The 27729-nt window shown below is 39.9% G+C and overlaps 2 protein-coding genes across 2 annotated transcripts; both read left to right on the plus strand.

The window, feature by feature from the left end:
* Window positions 1-1173: 1173 nt before the first annotated feature.
* Window positions 1174-11208, plus strand: LOC128245902 (cadherin-23-like). Its single transcript, XM_052964120.1, has 6 exons — window positions 1174-1375; window positions 6296-6463; window positions 8592-8716; window positions 9150-9324; window positions 9661-9819; window positions 11042-11208. Exons 1-6 carry the CDS (start codon window positions 1174-1176, stop codon window positions 11206-11208), a joined length of 996 nt encoding a protein of 331 aa, XP_052820080.1.
* Window positions 11209-16634: 5426 nt separating this feature from the next.
* Window positions 16635-23965, plus strand: LOC128245903 (protocadherin gamma-B1-like). Its single transcript, XM_052964122.1, has 7 exons — window positions 16635-16692; window positions 17007-17192; window positions 17488-17675; window positions 18630-18876; window positions 19402-19722; window positions 20250-20411; window positions 23928-23965. Exons 1-7 carry the CDS (start codon window positions 16635-16637, stop codon window positions 23963-23965), a joined length of 1200 nt encoding a protein of 399 aa, XP_052820082.1.
* Window positions 23966-27729: the final 3764 nt, after the last annotated feature.

Genomic DNA, 27729 nt, shown 5'->3' on the forward strand with positions numbered 1-27729 from the left:
CCGTATCACACACAGTGTTTTCTGATTCCGTATCATACACTAACCTAATGCACATGAGCAAATTTACTCCCACAATACTACGCGAAAGAAATATAACGCTTGTCATCAAATTAACAAACAAAATCAAGACAGGGTCGTTGTTGTTGTTGTAGTTGGTGTTGTTGTTGTTGTTTTATATTGAAGTAATATGATTATTTTGATACTTGCTTGATCTGAGGGGTCTAATCACTTTTCTTTGTTATCGCTCTCGTGCACATAGAAGTGAAACAAAGTTAAATATTGAATGAACTAAAACTATTTTGGCGATCAAGTAATCTCAATATCACCAAAACTAAAATCTGGGTCCAATTCGGAACCAATACGGAAATTGCCGAGAAGTTGCGATTGGTGAATCTCTATTTCCGACTAATACGGAAATTGCGGAGAAGTTGCGATTGGTGAATCTCTATTTCCGACTAATACGGAAATTGCCTAAGAACATTATTTTCTTAACCAGGTGGAGGCCAGTGTCGGACGACAGATAATTTTGGAGAGGGAAATCCGAGCAACAAAGATGACCGCATAGACACCAACGTCGGTATGCAAGTGTTGTCTTACATTTCTTATTGTCAGCGCCACAGCGCGTGCACATTAGTCAGTGTGTGTATACCACGTGATAAATTGCGTCATAAATGCTACGTCGGAAGGCAATATTTTACGTCCAATGAATACTTAAAACAAAGATAACTTCACTATTTCTTCACTATTTTTAATGGAACATAGCGCAGTCTACGCCGCTTACGGAGGCCCGCCTACTGTCTTTTACAAGAGTTTGATTGAGAGTTTAGTTTCTTAAAACACTTCGACAGACCTTTTCACAATACGTCCATATGACGGAGTATTGTCAAAACATTATTTTGGAAACAGGTTTGTTCAAGTGTTTGATGAAACTAATCACCTTAAAAAAACTTCGGTAAGAAAACGAAGGCGGAGCTCTTTAAGCGGCATAGACTGCCCATTGTTTTATTTAAAATTGTGCAGTAAAAGAATAGGTATCTTTGATTTAAGTCTTTATTTTAAGCAGAATGTTGCCTTCCGACGTAGCATATATGACGTAATTTATCACGTGGTATACACACACTGTAAGAGCAAGTCTAATGTTGCATACGCCTAGTGATGTATGTATATGCGAAAATGAAAAAAGGAACTTATATAAACGCAGATTTCGCGTATATGATGAACGAGCCTAACTACGTCATCGACTGTTGCGGCGTCGTAGAAAAGTGGGAGGCGTTTTTTGACAACGTAAACACCGCCCGTACCGTCTACTTCCAAATATGGCGGCCAACCAGCGGAGACAGTTTCCAGCTTGTCGGACAGAACGCCATCAGCGTTTGTATGTTATATTTAGTAAAACATAACACATGGTCATAGTCAAACCCTCTTAGACCCTTCTTTGCTCACATGGCTCAAGTCAAGTCTCAGACTGACGCTGTTTAAAACTCAACCCGTTCGTGGCCCAATTTGGGCCACACTGATAATTTGATTATACATTGTTTTCATCAAAAACACCGTTGCAGTGCAAACAACCTTCCATGAATGCAAATTCATAACCCCTGTTTACCAGATAGTTTAAACACACCCGAACTCTTTCTTTTAGCCATTTTGACTGTCTCGTTTATAGGCTTTCGTGAGAGATTATGTCATGTTTATATAATAATATTTTCACCTCAACTTCCATTTCTTAATGAACGGCCCTTCGGCAATTGCGGATATTTCCGATGAACGCGACATCTTCGGATATGTTCGGACCGCGAAGATAAATTGAAATTTGTTTATCTTGTTATTGTTTATGTCATCAGGCCACGAAAAATTTAAATCAACATGTTAAAAAGTGTTAATCGATGATTTGCTTAATGTATTTTTTGTCAAAAGCGTTTCGATTTAACGTTAAAAAGTGTTTTGCAGTGATTAAAAGTTCCCCGCGTTATTGTGACTTCATATGATAAAATGTTTCCGGCTATGGTCGGCTCGTTATATTTACAAAATGTGTGAGAAAGAATTACTGTTAGGTTTTTCTTAAATGGAATAAAGTATTTTTTATCAATTCTGGAAGGAAATAATGTAATTTTGGTGTAAATATAAGTAATGAATTGCATGATTGATGTCATTACCGGGGATTTTATCGCAGTAAGGCATGGAGTCCTTCGAAAACCACACACTTCAACCAGCCCTAGTGCGTTCATTCCCCAAAAATGAAATAAATCACGCAATGTATTCCTTAAATGGCGATCAGCCAAACTATGAAAAATAATATAGCTATGATAATCAATACTCAAATGACCAGGTCGTAATATGATGATGATGATGATGATGATGATGATGATGATGATGATGATGATGATGATGACTTTATCCTTTATTTCAGCTTCAGACGGAGAGCAAGCCTTTGCAATTCCACAATCCCAGAGAATCACGGTCAAATCTAACGATCGTTGGGGCTGGTATGAGCTTAATTAGTTTTGTGCTGATACATAGCATGCATTCTTTTATATTGCAATCCTATGGGGGCTTTTTAAAAAAAAAACTTAAAGACCTAGTTAAAACCTTCTATAAGTGACCCCTCCTCCCCGAAACCGTGTATTGTACACACCCTCTGTGTATTGATCTTAATCTAATTGTCTAATTGTCTTTTCAGATCTCTGATCTGAATATCCTGCTGTGCAGTTTTGGAGTTTTTATTATATAAATGGACCCTAAATGGCCCTGGGCGAATAAACAAATAAACAGGAAAATGGCCCCTACTGTGACATCAGTGCAGTTAGCAGGAGATGCACAGCAGGGGATTGTCATGCCAAAAATTCCTTAAACTTGGCCTTTAATGACCTATGTTCATTAATGTGAAATTGTGATGCCTGGCGACCCCATTTAATGTTGGTATCATATGTAAGGGCTTAGTGTATAGAAGAAGAATCTGTAAATATTATACTGATAAAAATATTGCAAACACGCTGTTTTGACATTAAAGGGACTAGAAACCAGATGATACCATTGCAAGAAAAAAATGTCAAAAACTTGCATAAAATTGATATCATTGTGTACAACGCATTGAATCTCTATTCACTGATGTGTCACATGGCTTACGACAAATGTAAAATTTCGCAGTTTTTGCGTACTTTCCATTTCGAAATCTACTAGGTGTGTCTGCCACGTAAATCGCAGTAAATTAAAAAAAAAATAGCCTCGGTATATTTATCTGTTATAATCACGTGACTTTTACATGCTAAATATACATACTGTATACGGGTAAACTCAGCTAAGACAGTGACAATATATTCTTTTAATCATGTAAAATGATGTATTATCGGCATCATACTAGCTCGTATTGACAATTCTAGGCTTGTTTTGAGGAAACACTGTAATTGCCGATATTGGGATCTTCTGGTGTCTAGTCCCTTTAAAGATTGAACAATTGGTCATTTTACTTACTATTTCCGTTCACATAAAGAAAATACAAATAACAATAACTTTATCTTTAATTCGCCACTCGTGAACAAATGTTTTTCTCTGACACTCGTGAAATAAAATATGATTTTAAACTGAAATCAACAATTTTTTCGTTTCTTTTCGGAGATTTATTGGTATTTTAATTTTTAAATATCCCTTCTTGTAATACCCCTTTGCAAATGGGTACCCGTGGGACGCCCCTCATACACAGCTTAGGTCGCTAATGACGTATATACTGTCGTTCCTACACCGGCTATGAATATAGTTATCCAAGAATATTTTTTTTCAAGTTCATCATTTTCTCGTGTCAGTGCAAACATTTTATAAACATTCATAATTATACGACTATACCACCAGCAGAGCTATTGAAAAAAGTGTCTTCTTACGGTTGTAAGCGGACCGTGCACGAGAATTTCGAGTAATTCCACTAGCCGATACATTGCATTTAGAAAGGCCATGCTAATAATCTAATGTTTATCCTTCGAAAAAATATTTATATTTATCTATAATTTATAAATCTGTATTTATTTCTTTATTAATGTATTTGTTTACTCACTAATATATGCAATACACTTATCTTCGTATAAGTCAGATACAGTCACTCTTGTTTTCTTCAAAAGAGTCCTCTTACAGACGTAAGAAACCGTTTCGCTAGGACGAACACCAAAATGGCTCCTTACGTCTGTAAGAGGACAGTTTTTAATAAAAACTCGTACTGTATCTATTACTTAAGCGTGGTATTTATTGAAGGCCGATCGGCTGAAATTGTAGGTTATAATTAAATTAAAAAATATTTGCGAAAACTTAATATAGAAACCAGTTATATAAGACTATGTTTAATGCATTTTTTTTTAGACCGTTAGTCATTAAACATTAATTTTCGAACAAAAATATGAACATCTGCGATCTGATCTTTTGTCAGCAATCTTTTATTATTGGCTTGCAGATATTTACGCAAAATGTTGCTCTTTCCAAGACAAAAAAATAAAAAAAGTTGTAAAAACGGTGAATCTGTGAGAGTGCAGCCATTAATGGTTAAAGGAAAAATCTGTCTTTTAAAATGCGTTTTTGGTCATAATTGGACATGAATTTACGTTAACCTATACGTTACGTAGGTGGAGTGACGGATCGGACGTGATAACGTATAACCGAGGAATATGGGAAGAAGACAATAATTACTTGATGGCGATATCCTCCGCGACGTCAGTGGATGACGTCGTAGATTGGTCAGCTAAAACAGTGCAAAACGACCGCTCATACGCCGTTAGAATGGACGTTGATCCCAGTAAATATTTCTTGCATCATATGGTAAAATTTAATTCAACAGTCTTATTTACAATTAGCAGGAATGGACGCACATGTTCTTTTTTTAAAGAATACAAGTCAAGAATAGAATAGAATAGAATAGAATAGTTTATTTGGATTTAAACATACAGTTCATCATCCATCAACATGATCATACATATAAACAATAGTCAATATACTATTTAGTATTACATTTAGAATACATTACAAACATATTAAATATATACTATTATTAAGGAGAACATGCATCAAAACAAATTATCAAAGGAAATATTATACTTGTATAGTTTTAAGTATCTTTTTTAATAAATATACATGATACAAAAAACAACATCAACGAAACAACAACAACACCACATCAAGCAAATGATGTTTTTGTTGCAAAACGTTCAACATTGTTTTCAAATATAAACGTCGATGGTTTAGTAAGGAAGATTAGTGCAAACGATTTCCAAAATCCGCTCAATAACAAATACTTACAATAATGCTTAGATTCTTAGACTATACATCTTTTAAAGGAAAAAAAACATTTTACGAGAAAAAAACATTTTTTTCGATGTTCTCGGAAAACCGATTGATAAAATTAAAACGAATGCGTCGCGTAAATTGTTAAATGTACACAAACAAAACGCAGAATCTTGAATGGCAAGGTCGATCGACGAGAATATTTTACAGCCTTTAGATTATAAGATAGACGCAAAACTTAACATTTATTGTAAACTAAGCATTGGTTTAAAGATGCACTCTTACTCCCAGATAAGATGTACCACATTTTATAAAATTGTTTTAATTTCCCGAAAAAGATAAATATATATCATCAACAATGGTTCTTATGAAGGATGCCGTGGTTGATTTTACAGAAAGGTGCAGAAAACACCGTATTTATATCCTATGAGACGATAGTTGATCACTGTAAATATTTTAGCACTCACCAATCATTCAATATTTTTGCGTTTTCAGCTATTAAACACACGGTTGCAGTCGTGTTATAAGTAATTAATATTTTCCATAAATGCATTATTTAGTAAGTAGTTAAAGGTTTATCACTAAAAATTTATGTTTGTTATACATGTGCATGTATTAGTTCATCCTCGGCACCCCAGCATATATCATATAGGTTATTATACGCTGGGGTGCCGAGGATCGTATTAGTTATGAATAAGATGGTCACTTTAAAGATATTGGCGATGCACTTACTATACGATTTACGAATGAAGACCGATATTTTGAAAATATGATTAGCCAGAAATTGAAAACTCACATTTTCTCCCCGAATTCGATTATAGCTGTTTATTTGTATAACCTTTTATAAGTTATCTGTTGTAAGAGATCATCACTATTGTTTCAAAAACACTTCTGCTAAAGTTGGTTAATATCGCGGTACATTTTAGAAACCGAATCTAGAATAATTGCTATAAGGCAGCCAATAACATGACATTTTAGCAGTAATACCAAACCTATAGTTTGTGAACAAAATGTTACACGGCCATTTTGTTGTCCACAGATAACGACCCTTTCTTTACTGGAACTATGTCTGCGACTGTGTCCAACGTTGTGGCTATAGGGACGACCTTGGAAACCATTTCGGTGTCAGACAATGACCTTGATGACATCAGCACGCTCACCGTTACCATGGTATCAAACTCTAGATACAGCTTCGATACATCCACAAGTAAGACATATTTATCCAAGAATTGAACAAAAAATGGGCATTAGCAAAGAAGAAGCATACAAACGCTTCCCTTTTGGATATTCGGTTCTAGCATATATTCTATCACATCTGATAGGGATACACTTCTATAATATTCAATTATTTTAAAATCAACATTAAAACACATAAAACGGCAACAAAATAGAAGATTAGAAGTTGTTAAAAGTTAATAAGAGTTAATGTTCGCTCTGATGTTGATGTTTTTTGTTGTTTTGATTTTGTTTTGTTTTAAACGCTAGCGAATATATTGTTCGTTGAAAAATGCTAACTTGCAAAATCTTTGTCGGCGTTTGGAAATAAACGTTGGTGTTAGTTTTACTAAGTTTGTTAACTTTCTTAAACGCTTGTATCCGTTGTACAGAGTTTGACTCCGTTTGCAAACGTCCGACGAGACGCTGGCTGGCGGTGGTGGACGCTGCCAACCGGTACCGACGCAATTAACGCGATGGGCCTAACGTACGCGAAATTTCCATATCGAACCCATTACTTAGAGGCCTAGTATAAGAAATGTTTGGCATGGTAATCCCCTGCTGTGCATCTCCAGCTAATTGCACTGGTGTCACAGTAGGGACCCATTTCCTGTGTATTTTTTTATTGGCTCAGGGCCATTGAAGGTCCATTTCTATAATAAAACCTCCAAAACTGTACAGCAGGATACTCAGATGGAGATCTGATAAGAGTGCACAAGGCAATTACACAGAGGTTGTGTACTGTACACAGATTGATTTTATTGGGGGGGTTGGGGGTCACTTATAGAAGGCTTAAACTAGGCCTTTAAGTGAACTTTGGACAACGGATCCTAACGGATATGACCACTTCTTATAGACGTCGCACTACGCTGACCTCAGCTTGCCTATACTGGGTATTTGTTCGCTTACGTTGGAATAAGTCTGCGACCGCTGCACATACGCTTCATCTGCGTTGGTGAAAACTCGACTTTGCTAATAGTAGAAAATAAATACAAAGCTGGCAAATGATGCCAAGCGCTAGCACACGCTGTCAAGCGCATGTAAACGTTCGTAAAAGTTGATGTGCACCGGATGTAAAACGTGCTTCGTGTGACTGAAAAACATCCTTCACGCTAACGTAATTTCTAGACTTTCAAACGCTGCCCAATGCTGGTTCAAGCGTTCATTTAAGGAATGAATTGCGGGGTTGATGTCATTATCGGGGTATGAACGCAATTGGGCTGGTCAAAGTGTGTGGAGTCCGAAGGGACTTGCGCCCATCCCTCCGAACCGAAATGTATTTTGTTTAAAGTGTTGGTATGGGAGTTTTAGTCCGGAACGGTGCATTTTGAGCGTTTTTTTATAATTATATTTTGTTGTCCTATATTGAAATTAAAAGTAATCATGGACGATTAAGGGTGGGGCCCCTGGTGCCCCTCCCCCCCCCCCCTTGATCCGCTAGTGGAAATGAAGGGACATTTCTGCCACTTGAGCTCCTTTAAAGCTTTACCACTACGAACGATGTGCAATCATATTTAGATCGATACAATTTTAGCAGCCTTTAGCAACCACATCGCTACAATGACTATTCATTTCGGGATAGTTCGAATCGCGATTAAATTGTCTCCGATGAATTGTAATAGCTAATAGCCATTCGGAGCTCCTCGGCCATTGATATCGAAAAAACCTTGGATGTATATTGACGGTTAACAATGTTAGAAATCGGTACACTTTTACTACGCTGCAAGTAGATCGCGTAGTAATTTCAATTTAGCAGTTAAACTTAATGACCTAATCCTTGGCAATCTTAATTATGTTTGCAATAAAACTCTTCACTGGCAATCAATTTAAACTTAGATCAACAAATACAAGCTAAAACACTACAATTAATTAATAATTTAATTCAAAACTTTACGAACTACTTCTACTAATGTACCTGCACATATCCGAGGTTGTTTTGATAAAAATGGCCAAGGTGTTCCGAATGAGCTAATAGCAAGACTGAGCAGTGTGTAATGTGGCAACTGGTGGTATCCGCTACATAAAATTTAAATGCATTCGGGACAGGAAACGTTTCCCAAAACATTGCTATTTACCAATTTATAAGATAATCCCTTTAAGTTATTCCATTATGTCTGCAGAGGTTCTGACGACGGTCGCTAGTTTATTGGCGTTAGGCGGATCTGAAAGCAAGCTGACTTTCAAAGTGGCGGACCAGTGCTCCAACACTGTCACGGTGACCTTCACCGTCACAATCACCAACGACGTAAGACCTCTATCATAATTAATGATGTTAGAAATTTTGAAACGCCAAGCCGTTAACCAAACATAAAAACGTAACGCTTAAATCAAGTATTCTATTTAATAGACGTAAGTTTTATATTTTCTGTTGTTTCACTATTTGAAGCTTTTGTTATTGTTGTTGCTGTTGTTGTTGTTGTTGTTGTTGTTGTTGTTGTTGTTGTTGTTGTTGTTGTTGTTGTTGTTATTGTTGTTGTTGTTGTTCTTGTTCTTGTTGTTGATGCTGCTGCTTCTGTTGTTGTTGTTGTTGTTGTTGTTGTTGATGTTTTGTTCTTGTTGTTGTTGTCACTAGCGTATCTGCCAAAACTTCGATAGAAGGGCAATTGTCCATGCTTTATATTAATCCAAAACTGCCAACCATGCAAAGCTTATATACTAACGTCTGACAACTATTTCAGCCTCCAGAAATACACAATCTTCCGAGCTCCGTCTCTATAAGCGAGGATGTGACGTCAGAGACGCTACTGTACGTCATCAACGCGACAGACACAGGTGGTGAGGTCACTTGTGATTTTGCAGCCAGCGTCCCGGCATCATACCCGTTCATTATTAAGCAAGTGGCTGCCTCTTCAGGTATTTCTTAAATAGCTTGGTCAATGGAAAAAATGATACATCGACTGATTAGGATTAAAAAGAAATATTCCAAAAATAAAAAAAAATATCGTACACATAAATCGATATAGAGGAAAGACAAAGTATGCCGAAACGTAGGCAAATAAAATCAAAGAATGTTCATAATATTGTATAGTTGTTTTTGTTGTTAATGATGATGCTGGTGCTGATGAAGGTGTTGTTGTTTTTGTGGTGGTGGTGATGGTGATGATGTTGTTGTTTTTAGTTTTTCGTGTGTGTTTTGTTGCTTTGTTCCTTTTTTTCAAAGAAATTAATGCTCTCTCAAATGTGTTTAAGATTATGGCATATACAGCGAGATCAACCCCGGATTTAGCTACAACACAAAGAGCAGTTATACTCTGGGTATCGACTGTTCGGATGGACTTATTTCGGACACCGGGGAATTCTACGTGTACCTGATCCAAAATACGCCTCCAGTCTTTCTTAATTTACAAAGTAAGTGATTTTGTTGTTTCTAAGTGTTTACACAGTACTAGTTATATCTGATATACATTTATACGTGTCCACAACGAAAAATATATTTAGGGTGAAAAGGGAAACTATCTCACTTCCTATATAAATGACGCACATCCGATTTGTTAACAGTGGTCACGTGGACAAGGTGTATGTTTCATATACCCCGTGTACATGTCCGTACCACAGAAAAAGAAATAAAATTTCAAATTCCATGTTCTTACCTTCAAACAGATGCAGTTTGTTTTTCTCATTAGCTTTAGAAAAACATGAAAATAAGATGTGTTCGGAGGCCAAGAAGGGTTTGGGCCAAAAAATATTTCTTTAACATCTCCAAAAAATAGGGTATGTAGGTAGACATATCTTCTTTATAAACAGGGATTTTGTACTAGACAGATCTGTATCAGGGTTTAGCCATTTAAATCTAAAATGGTCTAATTTGTTCACTCAAAAAATGCACATTTTTAGGGCAATTACGAAGAAAAAAATATTCCACACGAAGGTAAAAAAGGGTCGGGAGAAAAAATATAGGGTCGGTCGGTTTAGTGGAAACTAGCATTTTTACGCCTTATATCCCATACACTTTCAGCTACTCACTTTGTCACTATAGTATCTGAACTTTTCAAAGTATCCTTAGAAATACCAGGAATCCTTCCTTCTCAGGTTCAAAAAAGTTTCTTACCAATAAGTCAGTACCTTTGGTTGGGTCTTTATAAATCTGTTTTTAAAATATGTTATGATGTTTGTTTATTTGAGTCGATCAAGGTCTGCCAGCGCCCATTGGCTGCATTATGGCTTGACCCCGCCGTGACGCCATCACGACTTAAATTGTGTTTAAATTCTATAAGTGACATGAAATAGAAGTGACAGCAATTCGCAGTCAAATCTAGACATTGGAATACTTGAAGAAACAGAGTGAGATACAAGAGATACCCTAGCTCTATGCGGAGAGACCACATGGTTCTTTAACGTGCTCGGTGTAAAGCACCGATACACGGGATACAACTTTCCTGGGTTGAACCAGTACTGAGTACTACCCTTAAAATACCAAGCGCCTGGCAAGGGAGCTACTTGTGCCAACTTCTTTCGGTATGACGCGGCCAGGGATCGAAACCACGACCTCACGTTTCGTAGGCGGGCGCCGTAACCACTAGGCTCTGGTGGCGGTAAAGATATGTTATGAGATACTTTTCCCACGTTATAGACTCGACATCCATTTCGACGACCGACCAGATAGGAACGACGGCGTTCCACGTGCTCGTGTATGACGCCGAGGATGACGACCTCACGTTCACCATGACGTGCATGCCCGCCAGCTGCCCATTCCAGATTTTCAACTGTACGTATTCGCCGATCATTACTATTCCGTAATAAATCGTTTTAGATCGGCATTATTCGGGCATGTCCGTTTATAAACGATATGCACCGGAATTGGCCGAATTCGATCCAATTTATTACGTATTTCGTTATAGTTATGTTATGTGAATACGATATGAATCGCAACTGACCGATTTCATTCAAATTTCATCGTAACTTCAAGTTACCTTATTTAAGTTACCTTATTTTTTACGAAAAGCACCGGAAATGCCCGAATGCTTCAGCAAATAAATTTCCTCCGAGGTTTAACTAAATGGGAGAAGGCTTGTGAAAGATGTATTAGATCAGCATAATCAAAAGCTACGTACGTTGTGTTTATTCATTCCGCACACGCGTGTTTTCATAATAAGTTTGTCACATTTGTGAATATCGTAATTTCAGCGGGTGAGATCAAACTAAACGCCGACTTGACGGACCACGCAGTTGTTGGGTACGACTTGGAAATTACAGTGGCCGACAGAAGGAACACGGTGGGACCCCGCCTGTTGACTATCACAATTGCCGGTAGGTATTTTATGGTGGCTAACAACAGGTACACGGTGGGACCCAGTCTGCTGACTATCACCATTACAGGTAGGTATTGTATGGTGGCTGACAGCAGGAACACGTTAGGACCCAGTCTGCTGACTATCCCCATTACAGGTAGGTATTGTATGGTTTCTGACAGTAGGAACACGGTGGGACCCAGTCTGCTGACTATCACCATTACAGGTAGGTATTGTATGGTGGCTGACAGCAGGAACACGTTAGGACCCAGTCTGCTGACTATCCCCATTACAGGTAGGTATTGTATGGTTTCTGACAGTAGGAACACGGTGGGACCCAGTCTGCTGACTATCACCATTACAGGTAGGTATTGTACGGTGTCTGACAGCAGGAACACGGTGGGACCCAGTCTGCTGACTATCACCATTACAGGTAGGTATTGTATGGTGGCTGACAGCAGGAACACAGTGGGACCTAGTCTGCTGACTATCACCATTACAGGTATGTATTGTATGGTGGCTGACAGCAGGAACACGGTGGGACCTAGTCTGCTGACTATCACCATTACAGGTAGGTATTGTATGGTGGCTGACAGCAGGAACACAGTGGGGCCCAGTCTGCTGACTATCACCATTACAGGTAGATATTGTATGGTGGCTGACAGCAGGAACACGTTGGGACCTAGCCTGTTGACTATCACCATTACAGGTAGGTATTGTATGGTGGATGACAGCAGGAACACGGTGTGACCCCGCCTGCTGACTATCACCATTACAGGTAGGTATTGTATGGTGGCTGACAGCAGGAACGCGGTGTGACCCATTCTGCTATCACCATTACAGATATGTACTGTATGGTGGCTGACAGCAGAAACACGTTGGGACCCAGTCTGCTGATTATCACCATTACAGGTAGATATTGTATGGTGGCTGACAGTTGGAACACGTTGGGACCCAGTCTGCTGACTATCACCATTACAGGTAGGTATTGTATGGTGGCTGACAGCAGGAACACGATGGGGCCAAGTCTGCTGACTATCACCATTACAGGTAGATATTGTATGGTGGCTGACAGCAGGAACACGTTGGGACCCAGTCTGCTGACTATCACCATTACAGGTAGGTATTGTATGGTGGCTGACAGCAGGAACACGGTGGGACCCAGTCTGCTGACTATCACCATGACATGTAGGTATTGTACGGTGTCTGACAGCAGGAACACGGTGGGACCCAGTCTGCTGACATTCACCACTGGAGGTAGTTATTGTATAGTGGCTGACAGTTGGAACACGGTGGGACCAAACTTCTGACTATCACAATTACAGGTAGGTATTGTATGGTGGCTGACAGCAGGAACACGGTGGGACCCAGTCTGCTGACTATCACCATTACAGGTAGGTATTGTATGGTGGCTGACAGCAGGAACACGGTGGGACCCAGTCTGCTGACTATCACCATTACAGGTAAGTATTGTATGGTTGCTGACAGTAGGAACACGGTGGGACCCAGTCTGCTGACTATCACCATTACAGGTAGGTATTGTATGGTGGCTGACAGCAGGAACACGGTGGGACCCAGTCTGCTGACTATCACCATTACAGGTAGGTATTGTATGGTGGCTGACAGTAGGAACACGGTGGGACCCAGTCTGCTCACTATCACCATTGCAGGTAGGTATTGTATGGTGGCTGACAGTAGGAACACGGTGGGACCCAGTCTGCTCACTATCACCATTGCAGGTAGGTATTGTATGGTGGCTGACAGTAGGAACACGGTGGGACCCAGTCTGCTCACTATCACCATTGCAGGTAGGTATTGTATGGTGGATGACAGCAGAAACATGGTGGGACCTAGTCTGCTGAATATCACCATTACAGGTAGGTATTGAATAATGGATGACAGCAGGAACACGGTGGGACCCAGTCTGCTGACTATCACCATTGCAGGTAGGTATTGTATGGTGGCTGACAGCAGAAACATGGTGGGACCCAGCCTGCTGACTATCACCATTACAGGTAGATATTGTATGGTGGCTGACAGCAGAAACATGGTGGGACCTAGCCTGCTGACTATCACCATTACCGGTAGGTATTGTATGGTGGCTGACAGCAGGAACACGGTGGGGCCCAGTCTGCTGACTATCACCATTACAGGTAGGTATTGTATGGTGGCTGACAGCAGGAACACAGTGGGACCCAGTCTGCTGACTATCACCATTACAGGTAGGTATTGTATGGTGGCTGACAGCAGGAACACGGTGGGACCCAGTCTGCTGACTATCACCATTACAGGTAGGTATTGTATGGGGGCTGACAGCAAGAACACAGTGGGACCCAGTCTGCTGACTATCACCATTACAGTAGGTATTGTATGGTGGCTGACAGCAGGAACACGGTGGGGCCCAGTCTGCTGACTATCACCATTAAAGGTAGATATTGTATGGTGGGTGACAGCAGGAACACGGTGGGACCCAGTCTGCTGACTATCACCATTACAGGTAGGTATTGTATGGTGGCTGACAGCAGGAACACGGTGGGACCCAGTCTGCTGCCTATCACCATTACAGGTAGATATTGTATGGTGGGTGACAGCAGGAACACAGTGGGGCCCAGTCTGCTGACTATCACCATTATAGGTAGATATTGTATGGTGGGTGACAGCAGGAACCCGGTAAGACCCAGTCTGCTGACTATCACCATTACAGGTAGGTATTGTATGGTGGCTGACAGCAGGAACACGGTGGGACCCAGTCTGCTGACTATCACCATTACAGGTAGATATTGTATGGTGGGTGACAGCAGGAACACAGTGGGGCCCAGTCTGCTGACTATCACCATTACAGGTAGATATTGTATGGTGGGTGACAGCAGGAACACGGTGGGACCCAGTCTGCTGACTATCACCATTACAGGTAGATATTGTATGGTGGGTGACAGCAGGAACACGGTGGGGCCCAGTCTGCTGACTATCACCATTACAGGTAGATATTGTATGGTGGGTGACAGCAGGAACACGATGGGACCAAGTCTGCTGATTATCACCATTACAGGTAGGTATTGTATGGTGGCTGACAGCAGGAACACGGTGGGACCCCGTCTGCTACCTTTCACCATTACAGGTAGATATTGTATGGGGGCTGACAGCAGGAACACGGTGGGACCCAGTCTGCTGACTATCACCATTACAGGTAGATATTGTATGGGGGCTGACAGCAGGAACACGGTGGGACCCAGTCTGCTGACTTTCACCATTACAGGTAGATATTGCATGGTGGCTGACAGCAGGAACACGGTGGGACCCAGTCTGCTGACTATCACCATTACAGGTAGATATTGTATGGTGGCTGACAGCAGGAACACAGTGGGGCCCAGTCTGCTGACTATCACCATTACAGGTAGATATTGTATGGGGGCTGACAGCAGGAACACAGTGGGACCCAGTCTGCTGACTATCACCATAACAGGTAGGTATTGTATGGTGGGTGACAGCAGGAACACGGTGGGACCCAGTCTGCTGACTATCACCATTACAGGTAGATATTGTATGGTGGGTGACAGCAGGAACACGGTGGGACCCAGTCTGCTGACTATCACCATAACAGGTAGGTATTGTATGGTGGGTGACAGCAGGAACACGGTGGGACCCAGTCTGCTGACTATCGCCATTACAGGTAGATATTGTATGGTGGGTGACAGCAGGAACACGGTGGGACCCAGTCTGCTGACTATCACCATTACAGGTAGATATTGTATGGTGGGTGACAGCAGGAACACGGTGGGACCCAGTCTGCTGCCTATCACCATTACAGGTAGATATTGTATGGTGGCTGACAGCAGGAACTCGGTGGGACCCAGTCTGCTGACTATCACCATTACAGGTAGATACTGTATGGTGGATGACAGCAGGAACACGGTGGGACCCAGTCTGCTGACTATCACCATTACAGGTAGGTATTGTATGATGGATGACAGCAGGAACACGGTAAGACCCAGTCTGCTGACTATCACCATTACAGGTAGGTATTGTATGGTGGATAACAACAGGAACGCAGTGTGACCCAGCCTGCTGACTATCACCATTACAGGTAGGTATTGTATGATGGCCGACAACAGGAACACGGTGGGACCAAGCCTGCTGACTATCACCATTACAGGTAGGTTTTGTATGATGGCTGACAGCAGGAACACGGTGGGACCCAGCCTGCTGACTATCACCATAACAGATAGGTATTGTATGCTGGCTGACAGCAGAACCACGGGTGGACCAAGCCTGCTGACTATCACCATGACAGGTAGGTATTGTATAGTGGCTGACAGCAGGAACACGGTGGGACCCAGTCTGCTGACTATCGCCATTACAGGTAGGTATTGTATAGTGGCTGACATCAGTGACACTGTGGGACCCAGTCTGCTGACTAACACCATTACAGGTAGATATTGTATGATGGCTGACAGCAGGGACACGGTGGGACCAAGTCTGCTGACTATCACCTTTACAGGTAGGTATTTTATGATGGCTGACAGCAGGAACACAGTGGGACCCAGCCTGCTAACTATCACCATTACAGGTAGGTATTGTATGGTGGCTGACAGCAGGTACACGGTGGGGCCCAGTCTGCTGACTTTAACCACTTGAGGTAGGTATTGTATAGTGGCTGACAGCAGGAACGCGGTGGGACCCAGTCTGCTGACTATCACCATTACAGGTAGGTATTGTATGTTGGCTGACAGCAGGAACACGCTGGCACCATGTTTGCTGTCAGGAATTTTATGTTGGCTGTTAGTTTTGCATTGACGCAGACAGCAGGAACACGATGAAACCAACATATACGGATTACCACCATTGCGGGTAGATTTACTATGTTGACTGAAAGCTGACTGCAGGAACACGGTGAACACGTATCTACGGATTACCACTATTTCTGTTAGATTTACTATGTTGACTGAGAGCAGGAACAAGGTGGTGTCTAGTCGACTGACTATTACCAGTGCTTGTAAAGGATTAATGGAGAAAAGAATGTTGATAGTTTTTATTATTTCTAAAACATTTGTGTACAATTTCAAAATATTGAGGCAGTGCAATTTCTAAGTGTTAGTGTCTTAATGATGTTTTAAAGGACAATGCATTTCGGTATAATATATCTCTCTGGGAATGATTCCTTAAAATTAGGGATGGCAACGAGTACCAGAGTACTCGAGTACTCGATCAATCATCCGAGAACCCAAGTTCCAAATTAACTTAAAATACAAGATCATTTATAATATTATGTGTATTGTACTGCAAACCAAAAGTTATTTTATTTTGCAGACATAAACGACCCTGTTCACATAACAAATCTGCCATCAAGCGTAACGGTTACCGAGAACGTTGCCGTCGGTACGTCATTGTTCGATGTGACGTACACTGATGTTGACGTCACGCAAACACACAGCATAGCCATAACAAGCGCAAACCCAGCCTCGGGGACAAACTACTTTGTGATCGACCCCTCAAGTAAGCTTTAGTCTCGCCATCAACAATGCGAGAATATTTTGCGATGTATCCCCGTGTGTTATATGTTACATGGTAGAAGTTGTTTTAGCAAAGAAAAAGATCGTGTAAATCGGGTTTCCCAACCACCCCAAACCCCACTCCCGCAGGAAAAAGTAATAAAACAAAATATTTATCATGAACATATGTTATTTGTATATGTTATACTCAATTCAGTTTTAATAATAAACTTGTATACTTTTAAAACGTTATCTACATTAAATAAATGGTAATACGGATATAATTCACATATTCTTAGCTGGTATAATCACGACGTCGTCCGTCCTAAACTACGAGACGTTACCGGCCACGACGTTTACGTTCGACGTAACAGTATCGGATCCTGTGACGTCAGATATGGGAACGCTGACGATCTACGTCGCAAACGAGAACGAGGCACCGGCGTTCGGCCTGACAAGCTACACTCTATCGGCAACTGAAGGAAACGTACGTTAAAGATGTTTTCTTTTTGTGATCATTTTGGTTACTGGTGGCATATCTACATAATGAAGATTTAAAATAATCAACCTTTCACAGCTATATAAAAGAAGATCATTATGTGTGTACAAATTACTGATTTTGTGTTGTGAACATTTTGGTAACGGGTTGGATATCTAAAAATGAAGTTTTAAAATTAGATACATGTAATTTTATGTTTCATTCAACCTTCCACAGCTATATTACGATCATTGTGTGTGTACAAATTACTGATTTTCTTTTGTGAACATTCCAGCAACAGCTGATATATATAACATGAAAATTTAAAATAAGATATGTTTCTTTCAAACTTTCACAGTTATATTTAGGATGATTGTATGTGTACATATATACACATTTCTTTTTGTGAACATTTTGGTAACTGCTGGTATATCTAGAAAATGAAATTTTGTAATAAGATATGTTTCTTTCAACCTTCCACAGTTATATTAAGGATGATTGTGTGTGTACAAATTAGACAAATATCAGAACATGCAACGAGATACGAATGGGCAAGGCCCGAGTGCGAGTATAAACAAGCTTACATACCACAACCTTGGCACCATTTTTTCCCTGTAATCTGAAAACACTTATATTAAAACTAGTTTACCCTTTGACACTGAAATTGCAGAGAAAAGAACTTTTAAAGTATAAAAACTATTTGAGGGTGTAATTTTAGCATATTTTCGTATATATGATAGATGGCTACTTACTATGAGTATTCAGGCATCACGAAGTTTCGCTTGCATCAGTAGTTTAAAGTCTTCATTTGAAAAAAAAAATTGCCTTTCGAAGGAGAATTTAGGACGTAATTTATCACACGGTATACACACACTGAGTAGTCGAAATCAAAAAAGCATTGGTTGCGACGATTCACTTCAATGACCACGACTTGGCTTTCATATCTTATCTCCTGTTCAACAGGCGTGGACAGTCATAGGAACGCCGTCCTTTGGCGTCACGGACCCTGACTCCGGAGAAACGGCACGACTTACCATGAACTGCGGTACGGAGACCGGATACTTTCACATGGATCCCATTTCCGGTCAGGTCAGCTATCAGTCCGACTATGACCTTGACCTTGGCACCCTGCCAACCACAGTTTCCTGCACTGTGACGGTCACTGACTCCGGAAGTTTGACAGATACCGCCGACCTTACAATAACTATCAGTAAGTCACTGATATAAATTAATTTGTTTTACTAAATGATGCTATAGGTAATAGTAAGATGACATGGAGTAAATTCTGAATGAATAAGTATGGCTGGAGTAAGCGTAGCAATCGAGCCTTTATCATTCATTAAGAATTTACTTCAGGTCATCTAACTGACTTAGAATACAACCTCATTGGCTGATATATTGACAACGCAAAATCTGACACAGGGAGTGTGTTTTGGATGAGCGGCAGTAGGCGGACAGCCGGAAAATGTGAAATTATTAATGATTAAGCCTAGTGCTTAATGATTGCCAATATGAAATTTCATTGGCTTAAAATGCATGTTGTATGCAAATGCATGATGTTAAATGCCTACCGTTTAAGTATGCTCGTACTTGTTACGTGAAGTGTTGATTACAATCAAAGCTTCTCATGTATTAAAAGTGAACACAAATACATTTCTTGCTCTATCTAGTATTTGTAACCTTTTATTCATACAAAAATATAACACAAGTTTTAAGTCTAATATATATTCAATAGATGACGCAAATGACAATGTGCCAACGTTTTCACCTACGTCGTACAGCTTCTACGTCAGTTATTACGCCGATGCCGGCACAACGTTAGGCTACGTTACGGCGACGGATGGTGATGCAGGACCGAACGGTGTCATAACGTTCACGTTGAACCAAACGTCATTGGGTGATGAATTCTTTGCAATCGACTCAAGCGGAGCGATTACGTTAAAAGGGTCCCCATCGTCTATGTCACTAGGATACGGTACGTCAGTGACAGTGACGTCACTGGCTTCTGACGTTGGTGGAAATGAGGACACTGCATCTGTCACGATCATTATCTCCGGTAAGGTGTTGCCCGTTATGTTCAATTATGTTAGCAATAAATTTAAATTTGATTCCTTTTAAAAGGAATGTGGAAAAGGTTATATTAACTTATACTAAGTCACTCCCGTTGGCAGGACGTTGCGGAAGAGTGTGGTTTTGTGTTGTGGGGAGAACCTGGAGAAAACCCGGAGAAAAACGCACTTGTATACGAATAATCAATACTAAAATTGAAAAAAAAATGCCAATTAAAGCTAACAAGTGAAACTCATTTACAAAGATTAAACACCGTTCTGAATGCCCATTTCTATGTTTAGAATGGAAATAATAAATACTACGTATGCGCTTGTTCCAAATATACCTAAAAATATTTCAGTTTTTTATTAAAATGAACTTGGCAGCCATTAAGTATGTTCATGGCCTCTGATGAGATCTTTACTAACAAGACGCCCATCTCTAAGCAAATTCTGACATAACTGTTATATAACTGCATCACACAAAATAAAACTATTAAATTGATCCCCCCCCCCCCTGTGATTGTCATTACAGAAACGACCACGACAACAACGACGACAACCACAGACCGATACCGGACGTTCACGGAAGACAGCAAGAACGTAGCGTGGGTCGTAGCCGCTGGAATCGTGGCAATAGCGTGCGTGGTTGCCGCAGTCTATGTCCTGTGCACGTGCCACGGCGAGAACGGATGTGGTCAGTTTATGAGAACATGGTAAAGACTTTCACGACTAAAAAGTTATTTTAAGCCTTTCTGTCATCGAAATCAAAATTCCGGCCTATTGCAAAAGCAAAATTCCGGCTTATTGCAATAGCAAAATTCAGGCTTATTGCCAATGCGAAATTCAGGCTTATAGCATTGGCGTCTTTTATTTCATTGACGTATTCGCCGGCGCGCAAAAACTTTAAGCTTGACTATCCATACAAATCTGTTGAGATATTCACATGTTTTGGTGATCAAACAGTTAACAGTTACACTCCTCACGTGTTAAGCAGAATCTATTACTCGGAATTTAACTATTTTCGAGTTATTTCCCTTGATTGACTTAACAAAGAAGCGGATGTGATGTTCTTGTTCTGAATTATTTTGCATTATCAGATATTGAAAGAAAAGCGAAACCTACGACATTGCGATAAATGCTAGGAAGGATGTAAAGTGCTTGAAAAAAACCCAGCTTGCGCAACTGAAGGAAGCAGATGTTCAAACACTGTTCTTCATTTTAATTGAAATCGAGCCTAAAATGGCCTATTTTGCAATCATTGAAGGTTTAAAATATTTTTTTGTGATATATGTTTCGGTATATTATCTATTAAACCGTTTCTCTATTCTTTAATCCCTTTTCAAATCATACGAAAATAATTAGGGATCACCAGACATCCGAAATTCGCAGAATTGTTCAACCGGTTACCTAGGACATCGGTCGGAGCACCTCGGAAGTGTTCCATAAACAAAACTCGGATGTATGCCGTGCATCAGAAAAGGTAGTTAGTAAAATTGAAAATAATATTATTATTGTATCGTTATGTTTTCGACTTTTATTTTTAAGTTGCAACAAAAGAAGAACCTACAAGCCTCGCCGATCGAACAAAACAGGCGATCAGTTCAGAAAGAAACCACGTGATCAAATCCAAGAGGAGTCCCGTGATTTTATGACGACACCAAGCCTTATTTCTGTCGCCATGCCAACTCCGATATCAGGTTAAGCACCCTTAGATAATTAACAGTTTACAGTTTCAAGTGTTATCAAATGTCAAGTGTGTTTTCGAGTGTTATCTAATGATAAACAAGTGTTAACAAATGTTATCAAATAGTATCATGAGTTTTCTAAGGTAAATGAAACACTGAAGCGCTCATGTATGATTGGTTGTGGGTGTCGTAGTGTTATATGACCAAGATACAAAACTTTTAGAAAAAATGATGCAAGCAAAGAACTATTCTCTATCATAACAGCCCATTAATACTGATATTGTGGCTCCAATGATTGACCCCTGTATAATATTTAGGCTCCAAGATTGTCGCCAGATAATATTTTGGCTCCAATAACTGTCTGCCGTGAAATATTTTTGCTCCAATAACTGTCTGCCGTGTAATATTTTGGCTCCAATAACTGTCTGCCATGTAGTATTTTAGCTCCAATGATTGCCCGGGGGGTATTATTTTGGCTCCGATGATTGCCCGACATGTAACATTTTGGCTACAATGATTGCCCAGGGGGTATTATTTTGGCTCTAATGATTGCCCGCCGTGTAATATTTTGGCTCTAATGATTGCCCGACATGTAACATTTTGGCTACAATGATTGCCCGCCGTGTAATATTGTGGCTCCAATGATTGCCCGTCGTGAAATATTTTGGCTCCAACGATTGCGGCGTGTATTGATGTGGCTCCAATGATTGCGGCGTGTAATGATGTGGCTCCAATGTTTGCCGGTGTGTAATGATGTGGCTTCAATGATTGCGGCGTGTAATATTGTGGCTCCAATGATTGCCCGTCGTGTAATATTTTGGCTCCAACGATTGCGGCGTGTAATGATGTGGCTTCAATGATTGCGGCGTGTAATGATGTGGCTCCAATGCTTGCCGGTGTGTAATGATGTGGCTCCAATGATATCGGCGTGTAATATTATGGTTCCAATGATTGCCCGTCGTGTAATATTTTGGCTCCAATGATTGCCTCGTGTAATGATGTGGCTCCAATGTTTGCCGGCGTGTAATGATGTGGCTCCAATGATTGCGGCGTGTAATATTTCGGCTCCAATGATTGCCCGACGTGTTATATTTTGGCTCCAATGATTGCTCGTCATGTAACATTGTGGCTCCAATGATTGCTCGACGTGTTATATTTTGGCTCCAATGATTGCTCGTCATGTAATATTGTGGCTCCAATGAATAACCGCTATGTTAAATTTTGGCTCCAATGATTGCTCGTCATGCAATATTGTGGCTCCAATGATTGCTCGTCATGTAACATTGTGTCTCCAATGATTGCTCGTCATGTAACATTGTGTCTCCAATGATTGCTCGTCATGTAATATTGTGGCTCCAATGATTGCCCGACGTGTTATATTTTGGCTCCAATGATTGCTCGTCATGTAATATTGTGGCTCCAATGATTGCCCGACGTGTTATATTTTGGCTCCAATGATTGTTCGTCATGTAACATTGTGGCTCCAATGATTGCCCGCTATGTTATATTTTGGCTCCAATGATTGCTCGTCATGTAACATTGTGGCTCCAAAGATTGCCCGCCGTGTAATATTTCGGCTCCAATGATTGCCCGACGTGTTATATTCTGGCTCCAATGATTGCTCGTCATGTAATATTGTGGCTCCAATGATTGCCCTACGTGTTATATTTTGGCTCCAATGATTGCTCGTCATGTAACATTGTGGCTCCAAAGATTGCCCGCCATGTAATATTTCGGCTCCAATGATTGCCCGACGTGTTATATTTTGGCTCCAATGATTGCTCGTCATGTAATATTGTGGCTCCAATGATTGCCCGGCGTTTTATATTTTGGCTCCAATGATTGCTCGTCATGTAATATTGTGGCTCCAATGATTGCTCGTCATGTAACATTGTGTCTCCAATGATTGCTCGTCATGTAATATTGTGGCTCCAATGATTGCCCGACGTGTTATATTTTGGCTCCAATGATTGCTCGTCATGTAATATTGTGGCTCCAATGATTGCCCGACGTGTTATATTTTGGCTCCAATGATTGTTCGTCATGTAACATTGTGGCTCCAATGAATGCCCGCTATGTTATATTTTGGCTCCAATGATTGCTCATCATGTAACATTGTGGCTCCAAAGATTGCCCGCCATGTAATATTTCGGCTCCAATGATTGCCCGACGTGTTATATTTTGGCTCCAATGATTGCTCGTCATGTAATATTGTGGCTCCAATGATTGCCCTACGTGTTATATTTTGGCTCCAATGATTGCTCGTCATGTAACATTATGGCTCCAAAGATTGACCGCCATGTAATATTTCTGCTCCAATGATTGCCCGACGTGTTATACTAAGTATTTTGGCTCCAATGATTGCTCGTCATGTAACATTATGGCTCCAAAGATTGCTCGCCATGTAATATTTCGGCTCCAATGATTGCCCGACGTGTTATATTTTGGCTCCAATGATTGCTCGTCATGTAATATTGTGGCTCCAATGATTGCCTGTTATGTTATCTGTTTTTGTTCCATTTCAGTCACAGTGAGAAAACCGCCGCCTCCAAAATGTGAGTAGATGTTTATGTTTAAGGTCTCGGATGTAAATAAGCTCGTCATTCAATCAGGTCACTGGCTATAATTATGGTATCATTTCAAATGGCATTGCTTGCTGATAAGGCCTTAAAAGCTATTTCTGCGGTTAGGGTAACATTTCGTCCAAAAAGTCTTCTTCTTTTTGAAAAAAAGCGTTTTTTCATCATAACGTAATATCGTCAAAGTAGCTTTTTCAAATACATTTTAATAACACCTTATAGATGAATTGCACATACATTTGATATAAACAGACAAGTATCGTCAAATAACTTGCATATGAACAGTACATGCGTTATTTGATGTAAAAGACGGGTGTCGTCAAGTAATTTACAGATGAACTTTACGTACATTTGAAATAAATAGACTGGTACCGTCAGGTAACGTATATATGAATTGTACGTACATATTACTTAAAAAATATAGCATTCCAATATATATATATATATTATTTTTTTATGATTTCAGCGAAACAATTATGGCGAAGTAAAGTTTAATGGAGATGAAATTTGACTTGCTTTTCACTACGGATGATGTGGCTTTTGCACTACGATGGAAAATACTTGTTTTGCACTACGATGGAAAAGACTTGTTTTGCACTACGATGAATTATATTTGTTTCACACTATGATGGTTTACTCTTTTTTCACTACGATGGATTATTCTTGTTTTGCACTATGATGGATAAGACTTGTTTTGCACTACGATGGAAAAGACTTGTTTTGCACTACGATGGAAAAGACTTGTTTTGCACTACGATGAATTATATTTGTTTCACACTATGATGGTTTACTCTTTTTTCACTACGATGGATTATTCTTGTTTTGCACTATGATGGATAAGACTTGTTTTAAAGAGGATGTACAATGTATGTGATTTATTTTGGACTAAAAGGAATTAGATTTGTTTTGCACTACGAGTTATGTGATTGATTAGCCCAACAATGGATAGACTTGTTTTGTACTACGATGAATTGGACTTGCTTAGAATACAATGAATTAGACCTGTTTTGCACTACGATGAATTGGACTTGCTTTGCAATACAATGAATTAGACTTGTTTTGCACCAAGATGGATTTAACTTGTTTTACACCACAATGGATGTGATTTCGACTATATTTAGGGCACGTTTGGATGTGCGATTTTCTCGTTTTGGTATATTTGGACTTTGTAATTTTTAGCTAGTCTGATTTTTTAGTTTTATGCTTGGGTCACTTCCATGCAAACTATCAAAGCAATCACTTTCAAATTTTGGAATACTTGTTCACTATCAAATGTAATAAATGCAATAAATAGACCGTAAAAGGATGAAATCAGACGAGCGTTCAGCACCCGCAAGCGGTGCTCTTGTTTTATATGCAGCTCCTTAGCACTGTTTCGCACCAGTGGTATAAGTCGACTGTGTTTGAATGATTTCGTATATAGTGTCCTAACCTGAAAGCTTATCCGAAATACACATTGTCTAACTTATTTTCGAAAGTCAGATAAGTACTTAAATTTAAACAACAGGGAACAAGTAAAAAATTTGAAGAACATAATCACACCAGAATATTACCAAATTGTAATGTGTTATCTATTAATGCTAATAAATACCATAAATTTAGTTCAATTACTAACAAAATGTCGCGCGCGAAAGACTGTTGAAAGTTTAAAGACTACTTATATTTCAAACAATAACAGCATATTTTCAGTATTTAGACATCCCTTCTCTACGAAAAAATAAGCGCGATGCAAATTCTTTGGAAATCACCTTTCAATAGATATCGTACGACATATGAATTTGTGACAACGCGCAGTACAAAGTAGTTCCCTACATCCGGGCGTAACTGGGTCAAGATATACCGGAGAGCACGTGGTTAAGCTTTAGCTCTGTATCATCTTATTGCGCGGGCGCATCGGCGCCCGGCGCATATATTGATTGTTTTAGAAGTGTCCCTGGTGCAATGGGCTTGCGCATGCGGCGTTTTCATTTTTTTGATCGCGCATGCGCCGTTTCTTACCGTCCGCTCTCGGATAATTCCGCAAACTCCGCGCAGTGTTACTTCCCTTGCAGTACAGTAATCACTGCCACCACAAGATTTTCATCCAAAATTGGATGAAAACTTTTAATGGCATTTTTTTAATCATATATATTTATTCTTATATCCTTTCTTAAATAATTACTTTACGCCAGTTGATAGGCATAATATGTTTTATAAAAAAATAACAATTAAAAAAAACATTCGGAAATGTTCGGTCTTTTTTCAAATTGAAAGTAGGATTTACAAATTACAATATCAACATGGATGTGTTGTTAGCTATTCAGACATGTATCGAACGTTTTGAACCAGGATTGCAAGCAAAACCAAAACAAATCGAATGTTGGCGGCATGTTCTTGCAGAGGAAGACACAATCGTGAGTTTGCCAGTCGGATATGGCAAAAGTCTTTTGCAATCACGTGCCGTTTTATCTATCATCACGTGATATTTGTGAAGGCAGTGATTACTGTACTGCAAGGGAAGTAACACTGCGCGGAGTTTGATAATTCCGAAGCAGTTCGCCATTAGACTGGTTCCTGTTCGATTTTGCAATAGAAGATTGGTAATCTTCTAATATGTGAAGCTTTGAAAATATAAGGCAAATTAAAACCAGAGATTTTTTTAAATAACTCTTTTAGAGAAAAAATATCATAAATGCACAGTTGTTGAGAAAACTTCTCTTTTTTATTTAAATATTTTTACATAAAAGAATAAACCACGAATGCGCAGAATGTATCTTACAATAATCTTAGAAAATCGGTGAACCAGTCTATTATCTGATTACTCGGTTATGACACGTACGGGTCAGATGCAAGCGTCCAGTAGACTAGGGATATCAAGGTCAACACGCTGGCGGTTGGGGAAAGGTATTTTCATTTTCTTTTTACGTACATTTGTAGTGAACTGAAAAACTATTGTTATTTTATATTTATCATTTTAAAAGCAGGTTTCGTGTCTTTCGATTTAAACAGTAGCACGGTTTTTTTTTGCGGTATTCCTACTTTCATTTTGGACAACATTTGAAGGCTTTTCCAAATTGCGTCATTAAAACCAGGAATGATAGCCGTCCAATGAAAACGCTTCTTGCATTTCAGACATAGGCGAGTGTGCGGTCAAGGTCAAAATTGCGAGAGGGTGATTCGAAGTGAAATACCGCAACAAAAACGTTTGATTTGGACATTAACGCGTCTATCTGAATGAGTCACAATGGTAGGGATGCTATTTCAAGCCCTTCTTTGTAATGCATGCGCAAAGTTTGCATGTCAGTCTGTATGTAACGAGTTTAAGGTGATTTGTTCGTAGTCATTAAATTTTTGCATCGTTTTCATTATGCACCAGTTATTATTTTAGACTAATGCATCAGTCAATTGAAACCACGCCCCCACCCCCCGGTCAGGGGAATAGCGAGGACCCTAACCATAGGTCCAGCCAACCTTGGCTAAAATCCCGTCCTGCGAGGATGAACAGATGGTTTAATCTCGCCAAATGCCCCCGCACCCCAGGGGCCCTAGGTAAGGCCCATTCCCTGCTATATTTAAACCATCCCATTCACCCGGCAATGCAGGGCCACCTGAAAGTTAAAAACATGGTCCATTTCCCCGGCTATCCCCGGTATACCCCCGGACCTTGGAGTCGTGGTTATAATTGACTGGTGCATTAGTTTAAAATAATAAACATGTTTTACGGGATTCTGTCTCAATAAAATGTATATTTATATTTATCATCCTACAT

Source organism: Mya arenaria, chromosome 9 (genome assembly GCF_026914265.1).
Source record: "Mya arenaria isolate MELC-2E11 chromosome 9, ASM2691426v1".
Lineage (NCBI taxonomy): Eukaryota > Metazoa > Mollusca > Bivalvia > Myida > Myidae > Mya > Mya arenaria.

Bases quoted from the DNA above. Each gene is read 5' to 3' on its own strand.
- LOC128245902 (XM_052964120.1), top strand. From the start codon at position 1,174: ATGAAAAAAGGAACTTATATAAACGCAGATTTCGCGTATATGATGAAC. The intron at 1,376-6,295 runs GTATGTTATATT...TGTTGTCCACAG, and splicing joins ACAGAACGCCATCAGCGTTT to ATAACGACCCTTTCTTTACT. The intron at 9,820-11,041 runs GTAAGTGATTTT...CCCACGTTATAG, and splicing joins AGTCTTTCTTAATTTACAAA to ACTCGACATCCATTTCGACG.
- LOC128245903 (XM_052964122.1), top strand. From the start codon at position 16,635: ATGTTGACTGAGAGCAGGAACAAGGTGGTGTCTAGTCGACTGACTATT. The intron at 16,693-17,006 runs GTAAAGGATTAA...TTTATTTTGCAG, and splicing joins ACTGACTATTACCAGTGCTT to ACATAAACGACCCTGTTCAC. The intron at 20,412-23,927 runs GTCAGTTTATGA...GTTCCATTTCAG, and splicing joins CCACGGCGAGAACGGATGTG to TCACAGTGAGAAAACCGCCG.